Genomic DNA, 12,986 nt, shown 5'->3' on the forward strand with positions numbered 1-12,986 from the left:
TCGTCAACCGCTTATCCTGCGTACAGGGTCGCGGGAAAAAGAGAATTATAAGAGAACGTGTTCTCAGAAGAGATGAGTTTTCAAGAGCTTCTTGAAGTTAGAGAGGGACGCCCCTGCTCTGATGGCATGTGGTAGCTCGTTCCACCATCTTGGTGTCAGAGATGAGAACAGCCGGGACTGAAGGGATGGTAGAGCCAGGCACTGGAGGAGTGTAGTTCCCGAGAAGGAACGTAAACTTGTATTATGGAGTTCAGGGAGATGAGTGCATTAGTGACTTCTGATTGAGACTAACATTAAGCTTTTTAGCCATTAAGGAAAACCTCATCACCCCGAGAACACCATCCCCACAGTGAAACACAGTGGTGTTTAGTGGCAGCATTATGCTGTGGGGATGTTTTTTATCATCAGGAACTGGGAAACTGGTCAGAATTGAAGGAATAATGGATGGCATTAAATACAGGGAAATTCTTGAGGGAGAAACATTTAAATGTATTGAAATGGTCTAGCCAAAGCTTAGACCTCAATCCAGTTGAGAATCTGTGGAATGACTTACTGTGAAATGCTGTACACCAGAGGAACCCATCAAATTTGAAGGAGCTGGGGCACTTTTTCCTTGAAGAATAGGCGAAATTCCCTGTGGCTATGTGTGCCAAGATTATAGATTCTTACCCCAAGACACTTGCAGCTGTAATTGCTGCAAAAGGTGGCTTGTTGGCTTATTTCTTGATTGTTTCGCAATAAAAATACTTCGTATCTTTAAAGTGGTAGGCATGTGTTGTAAATCAAATGAAACAAACCAAAGCAATGCCCTAAATCCAGTTTGTAAGGCAACAAAATGGGAAAAATGCCAATGGGAGTGAATACTTTTGCAAGCCGCCGTTATCTGGAAGGGTTTTCCAACAGTCTTAAAGGAGTTCTCAGGGGGTGCTGAGCACTTTGCCTTCACTCTGCAGTTCAACTCAACTGGGTGTTGGTCGGGTGAATGTGGAGGCCCGGTCATCTCACACAATACTGAACAGGACTGAAGTCCCTGCTGGTCTTTCTACTGGATGTGCTGCATCACTGACTGACAGCTGATGAAGGGAGTCTCTGTAAACTCTGATTTATGACTTCTGCTGTCTGTCTTCTTCTCTCATCAGACTAATGTGATCTCTGTCAGAGTGTGAGGGGTCAGAAAGGTGGAGGTGTTGAGAGAGGATCTGCTGTGTCCTGATGATCCAGAGAGGTTGAAGCAGCAGCATCAGCTTGTGTGTGGAGAGGCTCTGACTGGGCCATGTTACTGGGAGGTAGAGTGGAGAGGAGAGCTTCATCCAGCAGTGACTGACAGAGGAATCCCAACAGTGCTGCAGTCTGAACTGCTCTGAGATCAGCTCCACTGTCAGACACAAAGTCAAGTCCACCATCATCCCTGTGTGTTCCTCTGGATGTGACAGAGTATCATCAGTGGATCTGGACTGCTCTGCTGCTGCTCTGTCCTTCTACACAGTCTCTGCAGACAAACTGAGACTCCTCCACTCCTTCTGCTGCACACTCAGACACCTCCTCCACCTGGACCTCCACCTGGACCTCCACCTGGACCTCCACCTGGACCTGGACTTTGATCTTTTACTGTCTTTTTTAAAAATTCATTATTATATTCTGAATCCAAAGTGCCCTGACATTGTAGTTCTGTTTATGACAACATAACTACAGATTAACACTTATTTAAATGTGTATTTCTGTATTGCTTTATGTTGCAGCGCCACCTTGTGGAACTATCATTCTCAGCAACGTTCATGTTCTGTGGCTTCTGCTGGAGCTGTTTTATCCTGGGAGAAGGATCCCTCTTTTGCCTCTTCTTTCTTCCTTTTTCGATTTTATAAGGACAGAGGGCGTCGTATGCTGGACAAATTGTAAAGCTTCTTGTGGTGAATTTTTATTTATGATTCTCGGGTGTATAAATAAATGAAACTGACTTAATACAATATTTGTCTGTATTGAATCTGAACTGGTGACGTGAACGCTTTCTTTCTGACTGACTTAATTTTGTTAAACATGTAATTATAATGTTCCTGATAAATCCTTCAGTTAAAAGTGGTTAGAGAAGATTTTTTAACAACTGATGATGATGGTGGAGGCGGCGGCCTGATGTACTACAGGTTTTCTGTTAAGTTGTCTCTTGATGGACTCTGTTTTGTGTGAGCTTGTGTGGTGAGTTTTAGTTTTTCATTTTTTTATTATATTTCATGAATTTTGTGGTTTTTGCTCAGAGTTCCTCCAGACTTTTCTCTCTTTGGAACACTAAATGATCAATAAATGACCTTTTAAATAGAGTTGTGTTTTCTACATGCAGTTAAATTTGAATTTAAATAAATAATAATAATAATAATTTCTAAACACCATGGTTTGTCTTCTGGACTTCTGGAAGTGTTAACGTCTCTTCTGTTGTTTTTTGGGGATGAATAATTTAACACATCGACTGTTTTGGAGCAAATTCAGTGACAGAAATTGGAGGCTGGTTCTCAGTAAAAATAGAGAGCAGCATGTTGAGACCACAAAACAGTGAAACTTTGATGAACATATCAGATCGGTCTCCACATTATCACGCAGATACTCAGCTTTATCCAATGACAAACAAAACAGAAATTTTAATGTTTCAACAGCAAAGTGGTGGCCTTGTCAGCAGGTTAGCTGTACCCTGTAAACAACAAAGCTTTTTCAAACTGTGGCTTCACAACTAATTTCACATTTAACCACAAAAGTTTAATTGCTGCACAATGAAACAAAATTTACAGACATTCAACCGGATTCCTCAGTGTCAGTTTCTATGGAAGCTGAGTGCTGTCATGGTTGATGATAAAATTTTTTAGGTTCATTATCTCGACATCAAAACTTATTCAGCTCATCTTCTCAAGTAGATAAAGTTGTTTTTGGAGAGTTTTTTCATCAGTGTTATGTTAAGATAAGAATTTAATTATTTCACGAAGTCAGAATTAAGAATTATTTTTATCTGCAAAGTTCAGAGCTGTAGTACTCGAGTCTGGTGTCGAGATGTTTTCTCTGTTATCTCCGTTTCCATGAATATTAGCCGTGTATATAAATATATACACGATTCATGGCAATCCGTCCTTAAACACAGAGCTTGTTATGCTTGTGGAATTTTTGAAGCACGAATTTATTAATTGAACACACACTGTAGTGTAAAGAATGGACAAAAGCGCTGTATTTCAATTGTGCAGTTACCTCTATTACACATTAATTATTTTAATATTCTAATAATTTGAGATATGGATTCTTGATTTCCACGAGCTGTAAGCCGTAATCATAAAGATTAAAACTAAAAAGGCCTGAAATATTTCACTTTATGTGTAATGAATGTAGAATATATGGAAGTTCAACTTTTTGAATAAAATGACGGACGATATTCTAATTTTATGAGAGCACCTGTATTTGCGCTGAATGAGAAGAAAACAGTTGGAAGGAAGTGCAGCAACTAATGTTTCAACATAAAGAATGTCTTCATCAGAACGGAGGCTCTCTCATCCTTAAAACTGGAACATTTGTTCTCTTGAGATGAACCTGAAAAATAATCATCAACCAGTCTCTCAGCTTCCGTACATTCCCACTAACAGCAGTGACAGACAGTAACAAGCAGTAACAGTAAATCAGAGTTTGGCTCATTCTTGTCAAGTAAAGGGAGAATAAAACACTTCAGTGAAAACTCATCAAAGTTGGTACACATGTGAAACAAGAAGTCTAAGCTTAACTGCTTCAATTCAAACCATAACTTGTTTTGATAAGATCTGACTTTTTTGTGAACAAGCTCTCCTGGTTCAAGTAGGAATTTAGTAATTCACCGTGTGAACACAAAAGTAAAATTTTACACCATTATTCCAGAGTGCATTCAAAGAGTCTCTTGACAGAGGACAGAAACTCGCCTCCTTTCGTCTATGTACACAACAAACCACAAACTCCGGCCGTCCCTGTGTATCAGTTATCAAGGATCCAAATTACACTAAACCAAGCTGAGCAGAAACTTTCAAAATGTTTCAGCTTCAAGAGAACTGTGATGTCTGGTGTCAAACCGAAAACTTTATTTGAAGCATCTGCTGAAAAATAAAATACAATCCTCTCCTCTGCAGTGTCTTTGTGAACCCGACGGTTCTTTTTTAAAAAATTCATGCAACTGCTGACAAGGACCGATGAAGTGGAAGACAAAATTAAATCCATCGGGCTACTAATGTCCTCCTGCAGCTTCACTCCCACAGTTACAACCAAGAATCATCGTTCTGTTGAAACTGAAGAGTTTATGTGCTTTTATTGTTTCAATGCCTCCTGGCAGTTTGGTTTTCATGGTGTTGTCACATGTTGGTGACGTCAAAAAAGTTAAGAAAGCCATTTACAAGTTCCAGGAAACGTCAGAAAGGTTGGTCCCTGGAGAAAGTCTGGATCTCCTCCTCACTAATTGCTGCCTGAGTGCCACTGAGCATCAATCAGTGTGTAGGTTGTGTTCCAGTGTTGCAGATGATGCAGCATTTCCTGGGAAACTTTACAATAAAAACAGTTTAATTAAATACTGTCAGTAGTCAAAGTAGGCAACATTTTGTTTCCACAAAACCTCACAGTTTCAGTTTGAACTGATAGAATGTTGCTGCCCCCTAGCGGACGGGGGCATGCAGTGCAGCACCCAGACCCAGGTACTCAAGGTTCTCCGCCGCCGGGAGGAACAGACCGTTTCCTGTTAAAGAGGTCAAGGGTGTGACCTGAGGCCGGAAGTCGGCCTGGTAGTCCGGGTTGTCGAGGCTGTCGCTGGCAGCCAGGGGCACTGAGCTTTGGGTGGTGTTCAGGTATTCGGGTCCCTTAGGTATTCGGAAGGAGGGATTCAGATCCTCCAGCGGGGAGGGGAGTGAGGCGGCACCCCAGCCCTGGCTTAGGTCCTCATAGTTGGGATTCAAAACATCTGACAGCCTGCTGCTCCTGCTGGTTCCACTCAGGCTCTGGTTCATGTACTCTGTAATAAATGATTAATTTCTTTATTTACACAGAGGTTAATTTACTTATTTGTTGTCTGTAAAAATGTTTTTCTGTCTTTATTTAGTCATTTTTTGTATTTATATTTTACAAATATTTTATTCTGTATTTTATATCTTATGCCTTATTTTTTATTGTGAAATTCAAGGATAACTGGACTTGGTTGAAGATACCTGAGAGAGTATCATTATTCAAGTATCTTCAACCAAGTCCAGTTGCCATTCATACTTCCTTGGATATTTTCTTGTAGGTTCCTAAATATTCTGTTCTAAATAATAGTCATATTTTGTCAGTAATCCACAGAGATGTGTACCGTGTCCGGCAAAGTCTTCTGTATCCAGCGAGTTGTTAGTCGGATCAGAGATGTAACGCAGAGCGATGCTGTTCTCTCTGACTGGACGACCGTTCTGAGATGAAAAAGGAGACAGTAAAATGTTTGTCTTCTAAATGTAACATTAGAAGGAAAGATGTGTTTTTATTATGTTTACTTTTTATGCTTCAAATCCTGACTTTTCATTTTTTAAGTGCGTGTACCGTAGCATTGCAGGGATGGTTGCCATGGTCACCCATTCCTTTGTACGGTAGCAGGTATTCATCGGCATCGACCACATCATCCATGTCGTCTGAGCTCAGCAGGCGAGAGTAAAACCTGCTGTCTGACGGACTGGGGAGGTCACCCTGAGACAGGAGGCAGATCACTTTGTTGTTTGATACTTATGAGGAGAGAAAATACTTCAATCCGACAGTGGTTTAACCTGCTGATGGCCACTTGGCCCGTGCTTTTTAATAGCACAGTTGGGTTATTTGACATTTAAAACGGCAAAGGAAAAGATACATGTATTATTAACAATTAATGACAGCGTGATGTAGCAAAGGCGGAGGTTTGATAGGGACATTTTTTGTTGAAAGGCTAATATGCAGAGTTGTGTATCTTTGCACATGCTGTTTAACTCGCACATGATTAGCTTGACTTAATCTTCACTTAACTTAATGGTTTCTGGATGTCACCGTGTTCTCAGACATCAGCTCTGTTAACTTGGTCATTACAATGTTATTATCCCTGATAGAGATGATGGACAAAACTACCAAAATAAGATCCAAGTTGTAAACTGTTCCCTAACTGAAGAACTCTCTCTCACAGACACACACTCTGTGTACCTGTATGACCAGGTATCTGGATGGATCTCTGGCCATTTTTGAGAACTCTGCTATCAGCTCTCTGAACGTGGGACGACTGGACGGGTCGATCATCCAACCTGGACAGAGAGAGAAAGAAATCATTAGCAGAAGCATTTCCCCAGCCGGACCTTCAGGTGTCTGTTGTTGTTGAACTTTAATAACTTTGGTGATCCACTGACCTTTCATCCAGCATCATCACCAGGTCAACATGTTAATGTGTATACAAGTTAATGACATTCCCATCAGCTTCAGCTACTAATAGGCAGATTTTAGATGTAAGCATTTAGCTCCAGCCTAAACACACAAAGCTGCTGGCATGACTATAGATTCTTGTTTCTTTGTTGTGTCCTCGGCTCTTACATTTGACCATGATCATGTAGACTTCGATGGTGCAGATGGGGGGCTGGGGCAGCCGATCCCCTCTCTCCAACACAGAGGCGATCTCACTGGCCGGGATGCCGTCGTATGGCTTGGAACCGAACGTCATCAGCTCCCACACCGTCACACCTGCAGACCAGACCACGGACTGATAAAACTGACACAAAGTCACATCAATACAAGTCCTAAAAGACAACTGTTGGAAGAAGAACCTTGAAGGTAGAGGTTTTAAGATTTTTTTTCCCTCACGGGTAAAATGTTATCTGTTTGAGTAACTTGAGGAAACAGTACTTAAAGGTTCAGTGTGTTATATTTCTGAGGATTTATTGACAGAAATTCCATATAATATCCATAACCATGTTTTCAGTGGTGTATAAAGACCTTACATAAAGAACCGTTATGTTTTATTACCTTAGAATGAGACATTTCTATCTACATACACCGCAGGTCCTCTTATATGGACGTTCCTATGTTGCACCGCCATGTTTCTACAGTAGCCCAATACAGACAAACTGCTCTACAGTTTCATCACTACGTTGAATACGTACAAAGAAAAGAAGGGGAACAATAAGGACAAGTAATAGTAGTTATTTTATTTAATTAGAAATGGAGGACCACATGTATTATTTAGCAAGAGCCAACAGAGCTAGTCGGCCACCGTAGCGTCTCTTACGCGCTTGGAAAGGGAGGGGTGAGCAGTTGGTTGCGATTCGCAACCCTCACCACTAGATGCCACTGTGTAGAACTGTTCAACTTTGCTGATCATTAGTTTGCCACTAAATTACAAATAGCTAACTAATAAAAGAAAATAGCATCAGATGGCTGCTTCATTTTTAAATGTAAAATGTGAAAGCTTCCCAAGTCCTGAATCTCAAAAACATTGGTTTAGAGTAGCTGTTGTTTCTTTTTCAGTTTGAAAATCAGATAGGTTATTGCTTTTAATTAAAAGCCTGCGATCTGTTAGCAGGAAAATAAACAATGAAAAACTCCAGCTGCTGATGTTGGTGGCGTCAAGATGTGAACAAAGTAAAATGTGTCAGAGACTTGACCAGGATCCAGCACCACTGGATCCAGTGGGAGCAGGTCATATTTTTCTTTAATTAAACAAGACCTTGTGGCCCTTTGCAAGCTGGAGAGCTGAAGGTTGACTCACCGTAGCTCCAGACATCACTCTGATGTGTGTAGGTCCACTGGAGGATCGACTCCAAGGACATCCACTTAATGGGAACCTACAGAGAGCCGAGAGGGACAATCAAAATCTGACTTCTGGATACATATAGGAGGAAGTTCTGTGGTTTCAATTTAAACATCTATATATCGTTAGAAATACCATCTGAGCATTCTTTGTTGAGCAGATAGATATCATCTCTGAGCAAGTTTAGCCTAGCTTAGCACAAAGTCTAGAACCAGGAGGAAATGGCTCCCAACAACTCAGTCCTGTGTACATGAACATTGACACCAACCTAGTGTTTTCTAGTGCATCTCAATGAAACAGGATTATAAATAACAAACACACCTTTCCTCCGTCAGCATGGTATTCTTTCTCGTCAGCCGTCAGCAGCTTGGCGAGGCCAAAGTCGGTGATCTTGACGTGGTTAGGAGTTTTGACCAGGACGTTCCTCGCCGCCAGGTCTCGATGCACCAGGTGACGCTCCTCCAGGTAGTTCATCCCCTGCACACACACACACACACACACACACACACACACACAAAAGGTTTAAGTGGCTGTTCTGGCCGAAAACAGCCACATGGAGGCGTATTGTTTCATGTCCCGGGAGAAATTTTTTTTCAAATGTACTTAACTACATAAATGCTGGGAGCACAAAGTGCTTTAAACTTTAAAAGGAAAACTCAAGAACAAAACACAAGCACACAATCAAAAGACCAAATAAAATGATCCGAAAGGTAGAATAAGTTGAACAATTAAAATAAAGTTAAAATCAGGTGGTTGCACAACAAAGCTGTATGTAAAATAAATAGGACTAGTTTTCAAGTGAAAGGTTGTAAAAGTGTGTCTTAAGAGAGGATTTGAAAGCAGAAACAGTGTCAGTGTGAATGTTGGATTGTTGATTTTGGAAAGTTACAGAAATTGTTGGAAAGGTGTGTGTGTGTGTGTGTGTGTGTGTGTGTGTGTGTGTGTGTGTGTGTGTGTGTGTGTGTGTGTGTGTGTGTTGGGGGGTTTCTGAAGCTGTTCAACCGTCTGAAAGGCAGCTTTGTCGGAATAAACTGGCATCTTAATGCTGCAAGACAGCATAAAGACTTTACACTGAGCTCATGACCTTGTTGTTTGTGATTTTCCCAGCAATTTAAGATCCAAATGAGGTTTAAGACAGAAACTGAATGGATTAACACTGCCTCAACACACACACACACACACACATACAGTTTCCAGCTGAGTTCAGGCTAATAGGCCTCAGCAGGCTTACAGTGAGCTGCAGACGGAGCTGGTGCCTCAGGCAGAGGGTGAGGAAGGAGATTTTCTTCTTAAATGAATATAAACTGAAACATGACCTCATAAGCAGAGGGCTGCTGGTTTGTAGAAGATCCACTCAGATGACTTACAATCAGAATTTGTGTCAGAACCTGTTTATCTGGGCTCACCTTGGCGATCTGGACACACCAGTTCAGCAGCCACTGAGCCCCAATGTGGTCCCTGTGGAGTCGGACGTAGTCCAGCAAGCAGCCGTACTGCATCAGCTGAGTCACCAGCTGGACCGACGACGTGAGGCAGATCCCCAGCAGACGACACACATGAGGGTGATCCACGCTCGCCATCACATACGCCTCCTACACACAAACGCATACACATGTTAGTGTCGCAACATAAGTCTTGAAAATAACTGCAGGATGATAAAAGCAGGAGGGCACGAAGCCTGGTGGGGATGATTTGAAATAAACTAATTAAATTGTGCCTTCAATTGGTCATTAATCTAGTGATTCACACCCTTCAATTACTCATCTTGCTCACTCAAATTAAGCCTTTTTGCTCTCAATTAACTTGTTGAACTGCTTTATATCCAAATTGAAAGACAGAGGCAAAAAAATTAAGAACAGGCTTTTTAAATCCAAAAGGAAAAAAATACTGAAGTTCATAAATAATGATAATATATAAGCTATATGTTTAAAAGAAAATCTGGCTCTGTGGAAGAGAAAAAAAAAAGAAGAAGAAAGAGGAACAACAAGCAGAATGAGAAGAAGGAAATGGGAGGTACAAGAAAACGGAAAAGAAGGGGAGGAACTAGAAGATGAAAGAGATAATCAAAGAAGAAGAAGAAGAGAAGTCTTACATCCAGGATTTCTTTGTTGGCTTTAGGTGACGTGGCCTCCCTGAGAACTTTGATGGCCACTGGGATCCTCACATTCTCTCCTTCAGGGATCCACAGACCCTAAAGACAGTCATTACATTTAATACATCAATATGGAAGAAATAATACAGTTGTGAAAATACACTAAACACAGCTGAGACTCAAGGGAACGTCATTAGCTCTGCAGGTATTTGGTCATGGACAAATTAACATGTTGACCTGATGATGGCGCTAGATGAAAAGTCAGAGGATCACCAAAGGTATTACAGTTCATCTTGAGGAGAACATAAATATCTTTACAAACACTCATGGCAGTCCATCCGATAGTTGGGATAGTTCAGTTTCCATCCCTGGCGTGGCTTACATTTCGACACACTGCGGCTTCAATAAAAGTATCATGAAGTGATATTTTGTGTGGATCAAACATTCTTACCTTGAAGACGGTCCCAAAGGCCCCGGAGCCCAGCACCCTGATTTTCTTGAACTCCGTCTCCTTCAGGATCCTCAGCAGCGCCTGGTTAGGAGCTTCACCGCTCGGGGTCAGCGGCTCCACCAGCTTCAGCACATATTTCAAATACTTTATTTAAATCTTCCAGTAACATTACATGTATACAGGATTGTGTTTATATGTGTGTATTTTGGTTTTATATTTAGTCCAGGTGAGCTTTAGTCAAATTTAGTCAACTTTGTCTTTTGCTATTTACATAATATATATAAGTTTTGTCAGTTTCTTGACTTTCATCCCAGTTTTCATTAATGACATGAACACTCCGTCTCCCACCTCTCTCTCCTGCAGCAGGCGACGCAGAGTCCTCTTCCTCCTGATTCGTCGTCGCCGTACCAACACAAAGATAACCAATGAGATGATGACGGCGATCAAGAGCCCACCAACCACGGCCACCGCCAACGTGGAGTGGGTGGCAGCACTGTGAGGACACACAAAACACACAATGTTTGTGTTTTAAATTATCCTGAGGTTCACATAATTATAATATCTCATAGATTGACATTTAAATGTGTCATCATAGTTGTCCAATAAATTTATGCACAAGTTAGTTAGAATTTCCATATACATCTTTTCTAGCACGATATTGTAGAATACAAATAGATATGATTAAATTCCCAATGACTCCCATTCAGATTTAAAATTCTTATTGACACTGTTTAAATTTAGCATTTGAAATTTAGCAATTTCATTAACATGATCTCCCATTTAAACTTAGCATGCTCAGTTCGACCACTGAAATGTAGCGTACAAGGGAAGACTTCACATTCAAATAACAACACTTTCAATGTTACTGACTCTCATTTTGTATTTAATATGCAAAGGTGGAATTCCCACTGACTCCTACATTTACATTAAGTTTTAGCTGACGCTTTTTTTTTATCCAAAGCGATTTACAATTGCTATACATGTCAGAGGTCGCACGCAAGAGGTTAAGCGTCTTGCTCAGGAACAATGGTGGATGGGTGACAGTGGGGGATTGAACCTATCTCACACCAAAGGCAGGCGTCTTATCCATTGCGCCATCGCCACCCAATTCACTACACTCCTATTCTAATTTAGCATGTTAAGTGGAATTTCTGTCGGCTCCCATTAATATGTAGCTTGCTAAGGTAGGAATCATAGACTGTAGGTAGGAATAAGGAATCCCTGTTGACTCCCATTGTTCATGTGTGTACTCAAATAGAATTTGACTGTGTGTTTAGACAGCGTGAGACGACCTTTAGTGGTGGTATGACTACATACAGAGTCACCTGGATTTGCATGTGCAGAAAATGCAAACAAAATGTGCTCTTATCCTGGGATATTCCTTTTGAATCCATAAAACGTTACTTTAGCATGTGTAGGACTAACTAAGAGGTCAGGCTAAGGCTGTCATAGACATTATTTTCTTCTGTGTTTGTTTATCTTTGTGAACCCCTGACATAAACTTTCATGTGATAAAATGAGGTCAGCTAACTGACATGATGCATGTTTACTGGAAACAGAAACAATCTGCAACAAGCTGGTTATCTGTGAACTTTGGTCATGTTCAGTGTTGGTGAGTAAAAGCCAAAGTTGTAGTTTTACCCTGTGCATCCAGACAGTCCAGGACCTGAACACCTGCAGAGACAGAGAAACAAAACACCTTACATTCAAGTATGTGTCACTTTTCCTAATCTATTTAACATCAGAGTCCTTCAGCTCTGAATGATGAATCAGTAACGAGTCTCACCCCTGTGTGCAGTTCTGGTGGCAGTTCTGACACTCGGCTTCCCTGTTCGGGTATTTCCAGATCAGCGTGTCTCCGTCTCCCAGCACACCGTGGGGGCAGCGCGGCACACAGTGGGGGCCATCTTTAAAATGGGCGCACTGGGAACACTGGTCTGGACCCTGCAGGTAGGGATGGAGGAGGGCGATTTGTTCAGAAGTAATCTATCAAGATTTGTCTCTTAAAGTTGGCGTTATCCTGCCTTGCTTATCTAATTATACATAAATATATAGTATTTTCTTTAGTTTTGTATTGTAAAGTACTTAGCTTTAAATTATTACCTCATCATTTGATGATACAAAACAATTCTACATATTTACTTTGAGCATGAAAGTTTATTCAACAAAATAATTGAAGCTCAATGTTCACCAGCAGCAGCTGGACTAACCGGTCCGTGGCAGGTCGGGATCCCGGTCTTCAGCAGACACTCTGGGTGACACTCCACACAGCTGCTGTTCAGCTCGACCTCTCTGGGCTCGCTGCAGAAAAACACAAAAAGATAAAAATCAGCCGTCAGGACGGAAGCCAACAGAGGACAACTGATCATAGCTCAGCAAATCTTTATATATTTATACTGCCTGGTAGTTTGTGAATTTCATCAAGGGGTCAATAAAGTCTTAATCTACAATAATACGTCCTATTTGGAAATCCTATACTGTTACATTATACTTTACTGTAATATAAATTAGAGGTAAAATGTACTATCCTTAAGGACATTTATGAGGTATTTCCATCTTCTCCTCCTTTATACAACTTATTATAACACAATACTACTCCACTACATTTACCTGAGAGTTGTCAGCATTGTTATCTTGTAAATTAAACCTTCCAACAGTGTCTAAATAAGCATCAGTATTAA

The 12,986-nt window shown here is 41.0% G+C and overlaps 1 protein-coding gene and 1 pseudogene across 2 annotated transcripts in view; one reads left to right on the top strand and one right to left on the bottom strand.

The window, feature by feature from the left end:
* Positions 1-1,964, top strand: part of LOC123968573 — a 26,996-nt pseudogene extending 25,032 nt beyond the window's left edge.
* Positions 1,965-2,578: 614 nt separating this feature from the next.
* The window catches only part of LOC123968045 (melanoma receptor tyrosine-protein kinase-like), a 44,345-nt gene continuing 33,937 nt past the window's right edge, over positions 2,579-12,986 (bottom strand). For both annotated transcript variants that reach the window (XM_046044517.1, XM_046044526.1), the window contains exons 14-27: positions 12,516-12,606; positions 12,092-12,249; positions 11,947-11,979; positions 10,654-10,798; positions 10,306-10,428; positions 9,855-9,953; positions 9,169-9,354; positions 8,084-8,239; positions 7,721-7,796; positions 6,550-6,696; positions 6,169-6,266; positions 5,545-5,688; positions 5,324-5,417; positions 2,579-4,990 (exon numbers count right to left, since the gene is read on the bottom strand). In XM_046044517.1, coding sequence (XP_045900473.1) covers positions 4,638-4,990; positions 5,324-5,417; positions 5,545-5,688; positions 6,169-6,266; positions 6,550-6,696; positions 7,721-7,796; positions 8,084-8,239; positions 9,169-9,354; positions 9,855-9,953; positions 10,306-10,428; positions 10,654-10,798; positions 11,947-11,979; positions 12,092-12,249; positions 12,516-12,606 — 1,903 coding nt within the window. In that variant the 3' untranslated portion in view covers positions 2,579-4,637. The remainder of the gene's footprint in view (positions 4,991-5,323; positions 5,418-5,544; positions 5,689-6,168; positions 6,267-6,549; positions 6,697-7,720; positions 7,797-8,083; positions 8,240-9,168; positions 9,355-9,854; positions 9,954-10,305; positions 10,429-10,653; positions 10,799-11,946; positions 11,980-12,091; positions 12,250-12,515; positions 12,607-12,986) is intronic.

The sequence above is a fragment of the Micropterus dolomieu genome, linkage group LG01 (assembly GCF_021292245.1).
Source record: "Micropterus dolomieu isolate WLL.071019.BEF.003 ecotype Adirondacks linkage group LG01, ASM2129224v1, whole genome shotgun sequence".
NCBI lineage: Eukaryota > Metazoa > Chordata > Actinopteri > Centrarchiformes > Centrarchidae > Micropterus > Micropterus dolomieu.